Genomic DNA, 18,251 nt, shown 5'->3' with positions numbered 1-18,251 from the left:
AATCAGTGAGTTGAGTTTAATATAACCTTTAGATATCTGGGATTCTTTATCGGACCGTGATATTTCAAGAACATTAGATCAGGCATATAGTTAAACGTATTCATTCAAAGTCATTTATGTTTCATTTCTTATCATGACATCACCCAGTCAATTTTTACTAGCCGTGCAGTGGGGCTTTTTGTTTCAACGTCTCATCAGAGCACACTAAGGGGTAGAGTGACCCTAACACATGGTGTAATTAATATTTGTATAACAGCCAAATGTTTAATCCTGCAGACTGCAGCTATGCCTGTCTGACCTCTTTCTAGGACGTAAACTGGGGCAAAAAAGTATTTAGTCAGCCACCAATTGTGCAAGTTCTCCCACTTAAAAAGATGAGGCCTGTAATTTTCATCCTAGGTATACCTCAACTATGAGAGACAAAATGAGAAGAAAAAAAAAAAAATCCAGAAAATCACTGTCTGATTTTTAAAGAATTTATTTGCAAATTATGGTGGAAAATAAGTATTTGGTCAATAACAAAAGTTCATCTCAATACTTTGTTATATACCCTTTGTTGGCAATGACAGAGGTCAAACTTTTTCTGTAAGTCTTCACAAGGTTTTCACACACTGTTGCTGGTATTTTGGCCCATTCCTCCATGCAGATCTCCTCTAGAGCAATGATGTTTTGCGGCTGTCGCTGGGCAACACAGACTTTCAACTCCCTCCAAAGATTTTCTATGGGGTTGAGATCTGGAGACTGGCTAGGCCACTCCAGTACCTTGAAATGCTTCTTACGAAGCCACTCCTTCATTGCCCGGGCGGTGTGTTTGGGATCATTGTCATGCTGAAAGACCCAGCCACGTTTCATCTTCAATGCCCTTGCTGATGGAAGGAGGTTGTCACTCAAAATCTCACGATACATGGCCCCATTCATTCTTTCCTTTACGCGGATCAGTCGTCCTGGTCCCTTTGCAGAAAAACAGCCCCAAAGCATGATGTTTCCACCCCCATGTTTCACAGTAGGTATGGTGTTCTTTGGATGCAACTCAGCATTCTTTCTCCTCCAAACACATCTAGTTGAGTTTTTACCAAAAAGTTCTATTTTGGTTTCATCTGACCATATGACTTCTCCCAATTCTCTTCTGGATCATCTAAATGCTCTCTAGCAAACTTCAGATGGGCCTGGACATGTACTGGCTTAAGCAGGGGGACACGTCTGGCACTGCAGGATTTGAGTCCCTGGCGGCGTAGTGTGTTACTGATGGTAGCCTTTGTTACTTTGGTCCTCTCTGCAGGTCATTGACTAGGTCCCCCCGTGTGGTTCTGGGGATTTTTTGCTCACCGTTCTTGTGATCATTTTGACCCCACGGGGTGAGATCTTGCGTGGAGCCCCAGATCGAGGGAGATTATCAGTGGTCTTGTATGTCTTCCATTTTCTGATAATTGCTCCCACAGTTGATTTCTTCACACCAAGCTGCTTACCTATTGCAGATTCAGTCTTCCCAGCCTGGTGCAGGTCTTCAATTTAGTTTCTGGTGTCCTTTGACAGCTCTTTGGTCTTGGCCATAGTGGAGTTTGGAGTGTGACTGTTTGAGGTTGTGGACAGGTGTCTTTTATACTGATAACGAGTTCAAACAGGTGCCATTAATACAGTTAACAAGTGGAGGACAGAGGAGGCTCTTAAAGAAGAAGTTACAGGTCTGTGAGAGCCAGAAATGTTGTTTGTTTTTAGGTGACCAAATACTTATTTTCCCCAATAATTTGCAAATAAATTCTTTAAAAATCAAACAATGTGATTTTCTGGATTTTTTTTTTCTCATTTTGTTTCTCATAGTTGAGGTATACCTAGGATGAAAATTACAGGCCTCTCATCTTTTTAAGTGGGAGAACTTGCACAATTGGTGGCTGACTAAATACTTTTTTGCCCCTCTGTATACAGTATTACTTGAGGGCGGTGATAAATTATGATTAGTGATATTATTAGTATGTGGATCAGCATTGAAGCCAAGGAGAATTTCAATACGAAGATATGGTGCTGACTTCACACATAAAGAAACATTATAATGTTTATTTAGAATATATATATTCACATTTAACATAACATACAATTCCAATACATGCATACTAGAAAGGATACAATTGACATGAGAGGAATTACAGTTTCAGAGGCCTTTCTCCTGTCTTTGTTACATACACCTTTTCCTGGAGCATTGATATAAGACCTCACATAACGATGTTCCATTAATACCCACGCACAGTTTTCATGGTGAAATTAATCCCAACCATGACTAAACAGTGAAACCAGAGCTAAGAAATCTACGCACTGACCATCATGTGCTGTGTTTGTTTTTGGAAGTCGGGATTACTTATGTTCTGCAATAACGTATAAATGCAGTTTGGATAACACAACTTTTGATACAACTGCATTGTCTTTACTTTGCACTGAATTCAGAATTTGAGCATGACAAAAGCTGTACTGAAAGCTACAAATAATATTACTCTCAAAACTGCTCAAACCCTGCCAATCCTTTGCTTTTTGAAAAATGTAGACTTCAATTTACACCGAAATGTAAATTATCATTGTCAGCAAACTAGTACAATGATAAACACATATTTAGTGGAGATCTGTCTTCAGAAATGTGGGAACCACACACTACTGAAACCATTGGGTGGCACTACATACACAGTGCACGTGAAATTGAATGCATAAGAATGAAATACAACATGTTAACCATATAAAACACGTATGTATTTGTATAAACCTTTTTCCATTCTAAAATATGTTTTTAAACTGATAAGATGTTTGTCTTTTCTCAAACTATCCCATCACGACAGTATAGTAATGCAGTTTTCATCAATGCATTGCCTCTTAACAGCAGTGATATGCAGGGCTCTTAACACTGAAATAATTGATTTACTATGTGAAAGAAATATATACAGATATTAATAAATCTAAATAAAAAGCACACAAATTAAAAGAGAGAAAATAATTGATACCTGTACTACAACTTTAAATATTTAAATACAAATTCAACAAAATTGAAAAATGAATGCATTTTTTAAAGAGATGTCAGAGCAAATAATAAACACAAATAAAAAATATAAATACATAAAATATGTTGCATCTGTTAAACTGTCTGAAACTGTCACATTTACATATACATTGAGTCATGTTATCATGTCATATTCATATTATAAAAAACATACTCTATTTTTGTGTCATGTCATGAGGTTTTGAGATAACTTCAGTAGTTCTGATATTTCCGAGCTGCATTTAAACGCTCCATGGAACGCACGCAGGATACGCTACCAGGCCTCTGATTGGACGCCGCACTGTCAGTTCTACAGCATGTGTGTTAAAGTCAACCAATCAGCTTGCGTTTTGTTGGCTAGTCTGCCGTTTCGCCGGTCGGTGTTTTTTTACAGCTGGGTAAAAGGGGAAGCGAAGCGACTGGCGAAAACAACAGCAGCAGCATCTGCGGTGCGGTGCTATGGACCTCAGGGACAATGTCGAGACCGGGGAGACGGAAAAACACACCGAGCTGTTCTACGTGCCGATACCGGAGGAAGAACCGTGCAAGAGGGAGCAGGAGAAGCTGTCAGGGGTCGTGAAAAACGTCCACAGAAAACTGCGCAGGAAATACAGAGAGGGTAAGCAGCAGCTGCAGGGCCCCTCGCTCTCTGCATGGCCCTGCAGCCGAGGAACTAACACTGAACCTTAGCTCTTAAATTGTAAATGTAATACTTTCTGTTAACCAAAGCACCTCTAAAGATGACATACTCTACTCCTTGCTAACGGTTTTGTTTTTGATACATTGGTTAGCTGTTATTCAGGCATTGTAGCATTATGCAGGCCTTTAAAGCTGCTTAACAATAACATTAAAAACACTGCTAAGGTTATTTCTGCTCACATTTAAGTCCCTGGTGTAAACATGTTTTATCTCTGTTGGTTAAAACCAGCGTGCATTAGTGTAATAGCTTACCAATAATCAGGTGGTGGAAAATGTATTCAGATTGTCTTCTGAACTATAAGTATTAATACTACACAGTAAACATATTCCATTACAAGTGAAAGTCCTGCATTGTGAACGGTACTTAAGTAAAAGTATGTAAGTATAATCAGGAAAATGTACTTACAGTTCTGTAAAAAGAGTCAAAGTACTCTAAAATATAAAAAATATATATATGTTAATGAAAAAGCATCAAATCACATTTCAGAAGCAGAAACGTTGATATGTTTTACTCAAAAATAAATAATAGTTAGCAACATTGAGTAAATCTACTTAGTTACTGCCCATAAAAGACACTTTAGAGCCTATCTCTTGAGACAATACACTACCTATTTCTTATTTATTGCCTATATATGATAACTGTGGACTGAGCAAACCTTTTGTGCAACTTTTACAACTCTATTGTTATTCAGAGATAGACAAACTGAGTAAATACTCCTTTCAACAGATTTGGTCAAAACAAGTTCCTCACAGATTCACTAATGCAGTCTTTGTTAAGTCTTTACTTCCACTGTGAAAGAAATGTCCCTTACGACTTACTCGTAAATAAAGATAAGATTCAAATGGACACTTTGTATAACATTTGACTTCAGGGTGGATTTACTTCTGCTTTTGCAATTTGGGGAAGTACAAAAAAGGCAAAAGGATAACCACTTGGTCGGCGCAGATAATGATGCATCTCTGAAACTGAGATTTCAGACCAAATGTTTACCCGGTATATTGAATGACATCTATCTTCAATCAGAACAAAACCCACAACACAATTTTTAAGACTATAATTGTCCCTTACTGATGCAATAATGTCAAACAAAATGGAGCTTAATCAGGGCTCGACATTAAGGGCTGCCCGATGGCCATCTAGTATTTAGCTCGGGCAATGAAGCCTCACCTGCTGGTTGCCCGATCGGGCAATCTATTATGCCAGTGTCATGCAGCTTGCGGATCCAGTAATGAGTGACCCGACAGTGAAACTAAACATATCTATAACTAGTTACGGTAGTTTGAGAGGTAATTTAAAATAGCTACGTGTGATATTCTAACCTGAAGTGTGTGTTTTGTCCGCTCACCGCTGCATGTGATCATGCAGAGCTGCGTGTCGACTCGTCAGCAGCAGCTGACTCTCTCTCCCCCGTCAGATTAGACTTCACTCGCGTTTATGTGCATATCGATCAGATCCAGCTAGTTCTAGCTAATGATATGACTACCTGCTTATTAAAAGACACCTAAACAATAAGCGTCGCTATGCAACTGGGTGAGGCCACACAGTATAGCGCAGCATTATGCATTTGTTTACATGCCCACCGGAACCCCGAGGCATTACCAACAGATCAACGCACAATCAACCCATACAGCACATCTCTTTCTCCACATTAAGTGTTAGACATTAGAATTGACTATTCTTGTTCGCTCGGCTCCTCTCGACTGCTGCTCGGGTCTGCTCGGTCAGCTTCCGGATGAGGAGGCATTCGTTCGACCAACTTACAGTAGATAACATTACAAACATTTTTAACAGGGGCCATAATAGTGTAAATAATGTTTGTTTTGGCAGTTACAACTGAGTGTAATGTTTTCTACTTTTTTACATCTGGGAAGGCATTTGCCTTCATCAGATGGAAAGTGTCTTGACCAACAACTTAAGTATTTCTTATAGCTATGCAGGACATGCAAGAGAGCAAACACAAACAAGAACAAACAAACAAGTGAAATGAAGAATAACATTGAAATTGTACAATATAATATTGTGGTGGTTCATCTTATAATTCAGTCTAGAGAATGCACCAGACAGGATCTAAGGCCTGCAAAAATCTAAATGTTCTAGGGGGAGGCCCCCCAAACCCTTCGTTTGTCATTTCGTCCGCGCACATTTTTCAGGGCAATCTCTATTGGGCTCAGGGCCATCTGTAAATTAGCTCCCAAAATCCTTAATGTCATGTACTGGCTTAATCCTCTCATGTGCTTGTGTTCCAGTGACGTTAATAATAACGTTTGTGGATCTTTTTTTTTAAAACTCTCTTTTATTGATTTTGTTCGTGGATCTTTCTAAAGCTGTAAAGACTGCATCAGGGTTGAAATTCTACAATAGTTGTGTTTTCAGATCAACAGCTATCTGTCTTGAGAACTAAAACATCTGTCTTGTTTCCCTTTATTAGTCATTTTAAATAATAGCATGGTGTAAAATGGGAAGTTTGGAAAAACCCTTTCAGCACTCGTCAGCGCTGATTGGAAGTGATGCAGTCTTTATATCGAGAAAGGAAACATTATTTTATCATTAACTTGTAATTGTTGCATATTAGCTATTTGCAGGCTATATTTTTTATGTAAGTATGAAAGCCATAAATGTCATGATTTTAAGTTATCTTGTCTGCTTAGCTAATTTGTTTAGCTTGAATTCTTCTGAATCAAGATATCCATTTGAGTACATCACTGCTCCTGAATCTCAGAAACCACAGGCCGTCCTGCTCTTTGCTTCAAATGTTTAGATTGCTAGATAGAGCAGAACGAGAAGACTCTGAACAAGACAACTTTGAATTGTTTACACAATTCATCAAACTTTTCACAAAGGAGCTTAATCTTTTTTGAGTCCAGGCTTTGCTGTTATGGGTGTACTTGTATGTGTTAAAACAAAACATAGCCAATGATGTAAGGTTTTTAAATTATATTAATAAGAAGTCATTTTTGGAGGAAATCAGACACGAGTTAGCGGCTAAATGGTTGTTTTTGTAGAATGTAACGGCACAGAGAAGTGTCCTGCTAGCGGACCTCATGAGTGGTTAATAAGTAAAGCATGATCTGGGAGGCTTGGCATTGAATCACAGCGTCATGCTCCTCCAGTGCTGCTGTTTACCACCACTCCTCCTTGTTGTCCTTTCATTTCTGCAAATCTCAATCTGAGGTTTTTTTCCTTGTGGTCATGGGATTTCTCCCTTATCAGAGTGTTTGCCTAGGCTGCAGGCTGTTAACTGTGAAGAAATGCTGAAGGGATTTTTTTATTTATAACTATGAAATAGCTATTTGAGTAAGATTGTTTTTCGAACGAACAGTTGCACTTCTGTGCTGGCAGAGGAGAGTCGGCATGTACTGTAGCAGTTAATGTAGCCTGAACTTTTTAAACAGAAGTACTGCCATGTTTTGTTGCTGAAGGGGATAACCGAAGTTGGCAAGTATGTTGTGAATGTTTGACTTGGTTTGGATTGATTTTTCACACTCAAAGAAGACAAGATTACAATTTAGACATAGTGATACCAGTAGATTAAACTGTGAACGTATCAATCCTTTTAGTGTTTGAAGTCTTTGATTTGATTGTTTTTATTTGTTAGTTCTTTCCTAATTTCCAAAATGGTTTCCTCAGTGGGCGACTTTGACAAGATCTGGCGCGAGCACTGTAAAGATGAGCAGACGCTGAGTGAGTACGCCCTCGCCATGAAGAATCTCGCCGACAACCACTGGACCAAAAAGTGTGAAGGAGAGGGACGCATCGAATGGTGTCGCAGGTACAACTCCAAACAGCTTCGGGTCCAGATCTCATGGCAGTGAAATGTGACTCTTCTAAATGTGTGCTCTTGGGACATGTCTCTGTCACTTTCACAGTAACGTTTTCTCTTCCACAGTGTCTGTCAAGAATACTTTTTGCAAGGCGGGATGAAAAGAATGTTAGAAAAGGATGAGAAGAGCGCCATGCTCGCCATGGGTCTGTCTGCAGGAGCACAGCCGCACAGCAGCATGCCCCGGTGAGCACACGGTCCATCCTCGAAACATGCTTAAAATGTGTGTTGTTATTATGTATTGTTTGGGGTATGTTTAAGAACATCTTACCTTTCCCCCGTTACCTTGAAATGAAATACACTAACAGGCCTGATCATTAAACCACAGATCAAATACTAATGTTATTTATGAAGAGGCGTTTATTTGTTTGTTTCTTAGATAAAGCATCTCCGGTCATATTTCACGAACTCGTCAAAAATAATCTTTTTTTAGTAACACATCATAATTGTATAACATGTGCTGTCGTTTTTTTGAAAATACGTAATGGGCTCTTGCATGTGATGTTTTGTTTGTTTGTTTGTTTTGGAAAATAAATCATGTGTTGGTTGAATTATGTGTCCTGAAAGACAAAGAGGCACTGTTGGAGGCAGAAGTCACATGGTTTCAACACTTGTTCCACATTTGTGTTGTAGCTCTATGTCTCCGCTGGGGAAAATGCGCCTGCTTGACGTCGGAAGCTGCTTCAACCCTTTCCTGAAGTTTGATGAATTCCTCACAGTCGGGATTGACATAGTGCCTGCAGTTGAGGTACGGGGGCTTATTTAACGCTTTTGTTTGAAATTCTTGTTGACACAAATAAAGTGTTTTTTTTTTTTTTTCCCTGTCAGGTGATTTAGTGCTGGCATTACAGAGCAAAACTCAACAACAGAAATGACTCACACAGGGCTATCAGGGTTGTGGTTTTACAGTATGTGTCAACAAATTGTGCAAAAAGCAGAACCAAAAAGGGCCTTGAAGTCTGCAGCTGCAAGTGGAGGAACATGAACATGACAGTTCATCAAAAAGAGCAAAAGATCAGAATCGGAAATCTTTTATTCATCCCACGCCTGGCATATTTACAGTGTTTAAACAGGAAACAACCAGTTCAGATAAAAGGCAAAACGTTGCATTAAAATACTTGTTATCTTTCGGTTTGAGTCAATAAGGGATGCTCAGAATAAAAACTCATATTTCTACATAGAATAAATGTAAATATAAAAATAAAATGATGAACATTTAATTACAGAAAAGGAAAACAAAAATCTAAGCAGTAATATATTTAGTGTTCAAATTAGAGCAGTGACTCCTACAGTACATATTTCATTGTAGATCGAGCAAACAGAGAGATGATTTCTGTTCCTGTTCATATACTGTACACACACTTACTTGTGTACATGTACATAAACGGCACAACTAAAATCAAGTAAATAAAGAGGGCCGGCACACAATAATAAAATAAAATGAAGAAATACACAACCAGTGTAAAAATGTCATAAGTATCAGCATTTCAAAAAGTAAGTGAACATATAAAGTATTGAAAGAGGAACTTATAAGATCATTCAATTGTAAAATTATTAATTAATTAATTAATTAATATATGCAATTAGATTAGTATTAAAAGTGCTGACATTTTAGTTTCTTCTCCTTCAGAGTGTGTACAAGTGCGACTTCCTCAACCTCCAGCTCCAGCAGCCCCTCCAGCTGGCGAGCGACGCGGTGGAGGCCTTCCTCCGCCAGCTCCACAACCCCATCGACACGCTGCCCGCCCAGCTGTTCCACGTGGTGGTCTTCTCCCTGCTCCTGTCCTACTTCCCCTCCCCTTACCAGCGCTGGCTCTGCTGCAAGAAAGCCCACGAGCTGCTGGAGCTGCACGGCCTGCTGCTCATCATCACGCCCGACTCCTCCCACCAGAACCGCCACGCCCTCATGATGCGGAGCTGGCGCGTGGCGGTGGAGTCGCTGGGCTTCAAGCGCTACAAATACATCAAGTATTCCCACATGCATCTCATCGCCTTCCGTAAGGTGTGTGTGGCCACCACCAGCGATTTGGTGTCACGCAACTACCCGGAGATGCTCTACATCCCTCAGGACTTCCACTCCAACGAGGAGGAGGAGGAGTGTGCCGACGTGCCGGTGCAGGCGCGCTCCGAGTTTGAGGACGACCAGGTGGCGTGGGGCTTCACGGAGCTCCCCGACACGCCCTATGACTCGGATTCTGGGGAGAGTCAGAGCGGCTCGCTGCCTGGCTTCCATGAGCTAGAAGACCCCATCCTGCTTCAGAGCTAGGCTGGCTAAAACCAGCTACCCTGCCTCCTTTCCTCTTCTGTCACCTCCCCTTCAACTGCTGCGCTGCCAAAATGTTAACCTGCTGCAATCTCCTCCCACGTCCCCCTCCCTCTCCTAAAGACAATGCAGTTTGCACAGTGTAAAAGAGAGAAGTTTACAGATTATTTTATCATATCCACACTCGTCTGAGAGTACACACACATACACGCACATGGAAACGAATACAAACACACACACTAAGATGGATATATTTTAATAAAAATCTAGGTTTTTTTAAAGAGTTGGACAGTGAATGCCCTAGAGATGTCTCAGCTCCCTGCTCCTTGATTTACAAACCATCTTTCAATCAGCTTTCAATAACAAATACTCTGTCTCTATTTGAATAAGCTAGTGTGGTAGGCTGCTCAGTGCAGAGGAATAAAAGTGACCCCAGCAGTCTGACAGGAGTTTGGTTGCACTGGAGAGATTTAATGACTGGACTGGTACGCTTGCTTCTGTCACAGTCATGCAGTTAGACTTTCTGAAAAATTCTTGATGTTCATTTAGTTTTCCAAGAAAAAAAAAAAATGTTAAACGTTTTAAAACATATCTCTATATTCTTAACAATCAAAAACATTGGTGTTGTCCGGCGTAAAGTGTGACAATGCAATTTGAACTTGGCATCCTCTAAATGACTTGTGTATCTTTTACAAGAAAGTGGTATTCGTAGCATTTTAAACATTTCTCAGAACCATATGGTAGAGTATTACTAGGTTTACTAATGTGAAACTGTAACTGTGTTTACTCCTTGCGTAACAAGGTACGATTGTTTCGAAGTAGGTATTAGACTTGTATTGTTCCTCTTCTCGATGTCCTCTCAAATATTAGATATTATCATCCTGTTAGATTTCCGTTACAACTTTGTTCTCCAGCAGAGAAATAGTACTGCAAGTCAAATGGACTTTAAAGCACCAGTATCCTTTGACACCGTTTTGAAACTTTGATGTAAATACTCTGCCTCCAAAAAGATCCAGATCTGAGTTCCTCACAGACAATTCTCCTTGACAGAAGAGATTTGCACTAATTTTCTGTTTTAACATACAGAACCAGGTGATGAACTGTAGTAGTTCGCAATAGCAAGCAAAATCTGAAGATGCTGTGTCCGACAGACGGGGGGAGATTTTAGCTAAAGACACTACCTGATATAATGTTAGTGTGTGTTCCCGCCTGTCTCTGGATGGGTGAGATGTGTGGCTGTGGTTGGGTGTGTCAGTGTGAATGAAGGGTATGAGTCCAAGTGGATGTGTTATTGTCTGGCACTTTATCATTGATCCCAAAGGGTGTCACAAAATGTAGTTATTGTTCCTTTGATGACAACAAGATGGGCCCAAAAATAATAATACCAGTAAGTCGAAGGTGCCTTCTTTGTTCCCATTTACTGTTTGTTGCGAGCAGACTTTTGTGCCACTCGAGAAAATGAAAATCATACCTTTTTTAAAACAAATACATATCCAGCTTCTTTGGCCAAACAGAACATGCAAACTATCCGATTCTCCTTTGTCATATTCATGGATAGCAAGAATTTAGTTCAGTGTTGATGTAATGCAGTGTCTTGTTCCCATTTGCATATCGTTTTCCAGTTAATCCACATCTCTCTGCTGATATGTTCTTTGTTTTAACAGGAAATAATAACGGTTCACATTACCACACACATTCAGACTTTGAAGTTTTGTGATCAATTGGTGCATTTGTCTTCCAATTTTTCTGTTGGTCCATTTGCATGATTTGTTTCATCTTCATTATCAACAATGCCGAACAATGTGTGCTTATAGTATGGTTGTATTTCTCTTTTATAAATGAATGTAAATGTCTCTGGTGAGTTGTGTGTGTTGTACTTTTTGACTTCTAAACATACATGTGTCAACCGGTGTCAACTCAGTGTGCTGCTGCTTAAATGGAGTCAGTTGTGAATCCGGAGATCGAGCAGCGAGGTCTTTTGACAACATTTGTCCGTGAATTCAGTAACCAAGCAGTGCACATATAGACCTTAAAGGGGGCTTGAGCACCTGCCCTTTGGCATACTATAAAAGAAGGGCCCTTTTTGTAAAATATCATTTGTGTTTTTTTGTAAATTCACAAAGGGTTAACAACACAAAAGTTCCAAGCCAATCGTTACACAGCGTTTCTAACACAGAAGTGCTTTAGCCAATCAGAATGCAGATCCTCCAGTAGCGGAGGCGGGATCCTCGAGGCGGCAGTGAAAGGCGAGATCTGCTGCTGAACGGCAAAAATATAACTCAAATAAAACCGGAATAACTCATTATAATATTGTCAAATCAAAAACGGTAACACTAACTTCATTCTAAGGTTGTAGTTGTATATGTGTGGTAGAAGGCCAGCGTACTAAAAGCTGGAAATAGACACAGAAGGACTCCCGCATTGGTGAATCGCGGTTAATAAATAGATAACAGAAAGTACATCTGTTGGCAGCACAGAGCTTCTGTCAGCCAGAGGTTAACATCCTAATTGCTCAATCATTATGATAAAATGGGAAAGTTGTTGGTAAGGAGCATTAAGGTATATTAAAGCAATGTTCTGTTTGGTATTCGGGCCGATTTAAGTTTTACTCTGGAAACTTCCACTAATATGAAAAAAAATCACTATAATATTTTACTTAACAAAATATGAAATAAAAAACGATATTTTTAAATGTGAAAATACAAATATTTATTTTTAAAGAAAAGTAATGTTGAATTTCAGAGATTTTAATTTACAACTTTATAAGAGCTGTGTTTCATAAACGAGTACACAAAACAATTTAACTGAGAGATTGGGAAGTTATGCATATTAATTTTCAGTTGATACTTTTCTATCGAGGGAATTTAATCATATCTCGTACACCAAACTAACGTTATAATTTATACTTTTTTGAACGGGGCTTGGCCCTTTAACGTTGGCGAAACCCTTTTAATCCTTAATGCTTGCCGTAGTCCAAGCTAGCGTCATGGCGCCTGTCATCTCAAAACTTTTGACACGACAAACTTTTACATCAACTTTACTGACAGCTACTTTCGGTTCGCTTCATATCACACCTTTATAAACTGAGTTGGACAAGAGATCAAATGAACACAACAGAAAAAACAACACGACAGTCAAGATGTGAATATTTCTGCCTGCTTAGCGTCACTTTGTGCAAAGATGCTTCGATCGTAGCTAACGGTCGTTAGCTAGTTAGCCGAATTTAGTTTGGCGTCGTAACGTAATGTCATAACGGTTAGTAATCCCGCTCATTACTTTGCCTGTTTTTAGCTTTGGTTAATTAGTCTTTCATATCAAAATGTTTCGTTTCCTACGCTACTGTGTCAGCCATTGCCTCCATGCAGCGATGACCCGGCTGGAGGAGGTCAACGGAGAGGTGAGCATGTGGTCATCTGTCCGGTGGCTGGGCTACCTGTCCGGGCTCAACCTGCTGCTCGCGCTGAGTTTGGGGCTCTACGCCCGGTGGGAGAGGACTGCGGACACCACCCTCCTTGTCATCTTCGTTTTGGCTCTGGTAGTCCTCGGAATAGCAAGTGTGGTGTACTACTACTTCAACATGGAGAGGGTGAGCCTCAGTCTCCTCCACCTGTGGTTCGGGTTCCTGCTGGGGCTGCAGTGTTTCTTCAACAGCCCCGGGGTGCAGAGCGACATGAAGGAGCAGGTGGCCAACCACCTTCTGCTGGCCAGCGTGGGTCTGAGGACGTTGTGGGCGCTGCTGGAGAGGCTCTTCGGAAGCACCAGGTACCGTCCCGCATTCCTCACCTCGGCAGAGAGGCTGGAGCTGCTGGGCTTTGCCATCGCCAGCACGGCGCTGCTCGTCCAGAAGTCCCTGAGTGTGATGGTGCTGGTGGTCGCGCTGGCCACAGTCATGATCGCCCTCCGGATGAAGGCTCTGCTGGCTCTTCCCAACTTGATCTGCTTCGCTGTCATCACCGCCTTGCTGTTCTTCGAGTCTCTGAGCATCACCATCAACCCTTTCGCCCTCACCTGCTTCTTCAGCCAGCTGATCTGCGACCCCCTGCTGGATGTGTACTTCAGCGGGCTGTCTGTCACCGAGCGCTGGCAGCCTTTCCTGGTGTGGCGGGGTCTGTGGCGCCGGCTGTCCCTGCTGCCTCTGCTGGGGGTGGAGGTGACCTTCATCATTCTGGCCGCTCGGAAGATGAGACACGTGGACCAGTGGTACCTGGTGATCCCGGGCTTCGTGGTCTGTGTGCTCTTCTGGGCCATCTGCCACATGGTGTTTGTCATCACAGTGTGGGGCTTTCACACCAAGCTCAGTGAATGCCAGAGGATGTGCTTGTCCCAGGGGTCAGGGGTCAGCGGCCTGGACAAGGTGATGGCCTCTAAAGGCATGAGACATTTCTGCCTGATCTCTGAACGCCTGGTGCTCTTATCGCTGGTCTCCACTGTGGCTGTTGCGGCTTTTTGTTGGCAGGTAGGTGCAGCAGACAGCATAGATCTTATACTTTGATTGATCAATACCACACAAGAAGTCTTTAGACAAAAATAACATTAGGAGAGCTGAGGAGAACAATTTGTTCAAAATGTTTTGTCCATGTAGAATTAAAGATCATTGTGTTTTTTCTTTTCAACCGTTACCAAACTTTAACTTGTTTAACTGGGATCCATCATCACTGGTTGCATTCACCTACGCTCTTGTATCAAATTACAGAAAAATATTTATAATTGGAGAAAAAGTCAGTAATGTTTGTGGCATATCCTTCCTGCTCTTCAAACCCTGTGGGGGTCGTGAACCACTGGTTTGGATAGTCTGCGAATGTGTCTTACATTTACGTTTCATCGTCTTAAAAGACACATTGAATGGCTCAGTTTCCTCTATATTTTGATTTGAGTGGTTCTGTTATATTTTGCTTAAATGTTGAGCATTTGCCTTCAGACATCATGCTGTTGTCAGTGCAGTGTATGCCGGTATGTCATCTCCTCCTGTGCTCTGCAGGCCTCCAGCAGTGTCTTTGTGAGCGTGTTCCTGCTCGTCCTGCCGCTGGAGTCTCTGTTCCACGGCCTTTTCCACGAGTTGGGGAGCAGCCTGGGAGGAACGTGTGTGGGCTACGCAGTGGTCATCCCCACCAACTACTGCAGGTAGTGTGGACCGTAACTGCTGGGAGAGTGGGAAACTATCAAAATGCTCATATTTGACTTTATTGTCCTGCTAGGGAATTGGACAATAACTAAACAATATTGTAATGTGATGATGACGGTTCTAAAAGGTAAAAACCATAATCATTCCTTCTTCAAATGAATATTTAGTAAACCATTATTCCTGATATTTGAAGTGTCAAGCTCAGTTTTCCACAAAAAAAGTAAAGAATACAAGTTAAGTGTCATTTAACTTGGTCTTATCCATAGTTGAAACAAAAAAAAAATAGTTGGCTTTGACCCATTACACGTGCCCTGACCTGTGTTGAATGACTGAAGGATTTAAATAGACGTGATTCATTCCCTTCCTCCCTTGTGTTTAATGTTTTATTCTCCCCCCCGCCCCGCCCCCAGTCCTGATGGCCAGCCCACGCTGCTGCCTCCGGGCCAGGTTCAGGAGTTGAACCAGCGCTCCACAGGCATGCTGAACAACATGCAACGCTTCTTCGCCCACCACCTGATCGAGACTTTTGGCTGCGACTATTCCACCAGCGGGGTGAGCCACGACGCTCTGCAGGCCAAGATCAAATCCTTCCTGGAGCTGCGCACCGCAGACGGGCCGCGCCACGACACCTACGTCATCTTCTACAGCGGGCACAGCTACGGCTCCGGGGATTGGGCGCTGGCAGGTGAGAGGGAACTGTCATTTCTTTAAATTACAAATCATACGACAGTGAGTTTTTTTAATTAAGTTATTATAGCAAACTATATTTTAACTTTTTATATGAAATTGATAATGATTTTGCCTTTTTATTTGACAAACTATACTCTGAATCTTTTCCAGCATTTTTCCAGCATACTATGACTTATGGTTTTGTCTTTACATACTATACTATTACCTGTTTTTAAATTACATTTTTATAACATAGTATACTAAAACTTTCTTTTACAACATTGTTATAATATTCTATAGAATAACTACATGTATAAATTACATTTGTATTACTTAGTATACAATTACTTTTTTCTGCATACTATAACATTCCATACTATGTTTCTTAAGATCTGTATGGCCTTTATGATCTGTATGTTTATAACATACTATATTAGAAAATGTTATGGCATACTGTACTTATATTATATTTGTTATGACATATAATAATATGACTATTCTTATGAGTTTTTGTGAGTGTCTTTAAGGCATGCTATATTTATATTTGAATCATCTGAGAATCTCATACTATCCGCCTCATTGTGTGTGCCTGTGTGATATTGAACTGGCTGCTGTCTCTTCCTCTCCAGGAGGGGACACTCTGGGTCTGGCTCAGATCTTGGAGTGGTGGAAGGAGAAGAACGGCAGCTTCTGCTCGCGCCTCATCTTAGTGCTCGACTGTGACTTCTCGCTGCCGTGGGTGAGGGAGGTCAGGAAGGTGGAGGGTCTTTACGTGGCCGTGCAGGGAGCGACGCTGGCCCGAGTGAGGGACGTGGAGCTGCAGGACCCCCCGCAGCTCGGAGACTTCACCGCCCAGTGGGTGGAGTATAACTGCAACTCCCACAGCAGCACCCAGTGGTCCGAGAGGGGCCGGCCTGTCTCTGCTGTGTACGGCATCTCCAAACACTGGAGCGACTACACGCTGCACCTGCCCACAGGAAGTGATGTCACCAGCCACTGGAGCCTGTACTTCCCCCGGGTCACCTACCCGGTGGTGCAGTTGGCGCTGTGGTGCGGGGGGCTCAACCTGCTGTGGCTCTGCAGCTTCTGCCTGCGATGTCTCAAGAGAGTCAAACTCAACTGGTTTCCCCCGGCGATACTGGACACCGGGCAGGGCTTCAAACTGGTCCGATCGTAGGAGTATAAACAAAGCTTTTTTACTATCAGAATATATTTGAAACTGTGTTTTCTAAGAGTGAATGAGTGTCTTGGACCCCAAAAATAGGCAGTTGTTGTGTTGCTAACCAGTATCCTGTAAGTTACTGAACATTAATTACCCAGTTACTGATTGGTCAGTGTGAAATGTGTCTTTTTAATACCCGATTTTATATACTGCAGTTTTTCTATTAATGTGTGTTTAAGCTTTGAGTTAGAGATCTTAACGTCCCTGACGAAAACATATGTCAATGTGTGGCACAATAACTCTGTTTTGCACCTTTTTGCATCGAAATGGCTGTCTGACCAGATTCCACATAGATTTTTGTCGTGCCTTTTACAAGAACATCCATCTCTAAAAGTGTATTTATTGTCGTTTACCAAAGAGGCTGTTGTACATTTTCCAATTATAGATCTCAGGCATAAATCAGATAAAGCATTTAAGCAGTCTAGAGAAGTTTCTAGAATTTAAATTTTGATTGTGAAATGATTCCTTTTACACGCTTCCTGTACTATGCATTTTACACTCCTAGCTCTGAGTATATTCTATGCACTGCTTTGGGTCTTTTGAAATGAATGCTTTTGTTTTATCAATACTCGCCAGCTGCTTCAGGGAGTCCAGAAAGATTTGTTTACTTTACTAATGAATGCACTGCACACAGAGATGTGTGCGAACTATGCTATTTGTCATAAAACAAACCCCAGGAGTTAAATGCATCACTTGATGAGATCCATTTTCTTCCTGGAGGTTAGCACAGTTCAATGGCTATGCAAGATTATTCAGGTGAAAGTGAAACTATGCAATAAAGAAGAAGTGGGACTTCACTGCTCAAATCATGGAATTATTAGTCTCTTCATTTCATACGTTCTGTCATACACTTATGAAAACGGGGCCATTCATGTGTCAGACAGAGACTGTATATATAGGACTGTCTCAGAAAATTAGAATATTGTGATAAAGTTCTTTATTTTCTGTAATGCAATTAAAAAAACAAAATGTCATACATTCTGGATTCATTACAAATCAACTGAAATATTGCAAGCCTTTTATTATTTTAATATTGCTGATTATGGCATACAGCTTAAGAAAACTCAAAAATCCTATCTCAAAAAATTAGAATAGTTCCTCAGACCAAGTAAAAAAAAAAGATTTATAACAGCAAAACACAATCAAACATTTGAAAATGTCCATTAATGCACTCAGTACTTGGTTGGGAATCCTTTTGCACGGATTACTGCATCAATGCGGCGTGGCATGGAGGCAATCAGCCTGTGGCTTATTTGCTGAGGTGGTTATATGTCTCTTCATGATGTTCTATTTTCATACTCGCCTTAGCTTCACTAGCATTGTTTGGTCTGGTTTCAGCTTTCTCTTTCACTTATACCCACATATTCCTCTTATTTGGGTGTTCACGGTCAGGTGGAATTTGCAGGTCCAATCGAGAACATAATTGCCCTTTTTATTTG

At 41.1% G+C, this 18,251-nt stretch overlaps 2 protein-coding genes across 3 annotated transcripts; both read left to right on the top strand.

Annotated features, from left to right (window-relative positions):
• The first annotated feature begins 3,393 nt into the window (after nucleotides 1-3,393).
• samtor (S-adenosylmethionine sensor upstream of mTORC1) lies at nucleotides 3,394-11,652 on the top strand. Of its 2 annotated transcripts, none has more exons than XM_010770784.1 (5): nucleotides 3,394-3,635; nucleotides 7,344-7,485; nucleotides 7,603-7,722; nucleotides 8,170-8,284; nucleotides 9,167-11,652. In XM_010770784.1, the coding sequence occupies exons 1-5, from the start codon at nucleotides 3,476-3,478 to the stop codon at nucleotides 9,800-9,802; spliced, it is 1,173 nt and encodes a 390-aa protein (XP_010769086.1). In that variant the 5' UTR covers nucleotides 3,394-3,475; the 3' UTR covers nucleotides 9,803-11,652. The 2 variants fall into 2 exon arrangements, with proteins under 2 accessions (XP_010769086.1, XP_010769087.1); XM_010770785.1 differs by lacking the exon at nucleotides 3,394-3,635 and adding an exon at nucleotides 7,001-7,155.
• Nucleotides 11,653-12,652: 1,000 nt separating this feature from the next.
• On the top strand, nucleotides 12,653-17,626 carry LOC104945159 (transmembrane protein 168-like). The gene is made up of 4 exons (XM_010770783.1): nucleotides 12,653-14,255; nucleotides 14,778-14,920; nucleotides 15,332-15,606; nucleotides 16,220-17,626. Exons 1-4 carry the CDS (start codon nucleotides 13,119-13,121, stop codon nucleotides 16,765-16,767), a joined length of 2,103 nt encoding a protein of 700 aa, XP_010769085.1. The 5' UTR covers nucleotides 12,653-13,118; the 3' UTR covers nucleotides 16,768-17,626.
• The last annotated feature ends 625 nt before the right edge of the window (nucleotides 17,627-18,251 follow it).

Source organism: Notothenia coriiceps, unplaced genomic scaffold (assembly GCF_000735185.1).
Source record: "Notothenia coriiceps isolate Sejong01 unplaced genomic scaffold, NC01 NC01_scaffold00009245, whole genome shotgun sequence".
Lineage (NCBI taxonomy): Eukaryota > Metazoa > Chordata > Actinopteri > Perciformes > Nototheniidae > Notothenia > Notothenia coriiceps.
The sequence above is the reverse complement of the archived record's forward strand: the minus strand, read 5'-3'. Positions and strand labels throughout refer to the sequence as shown.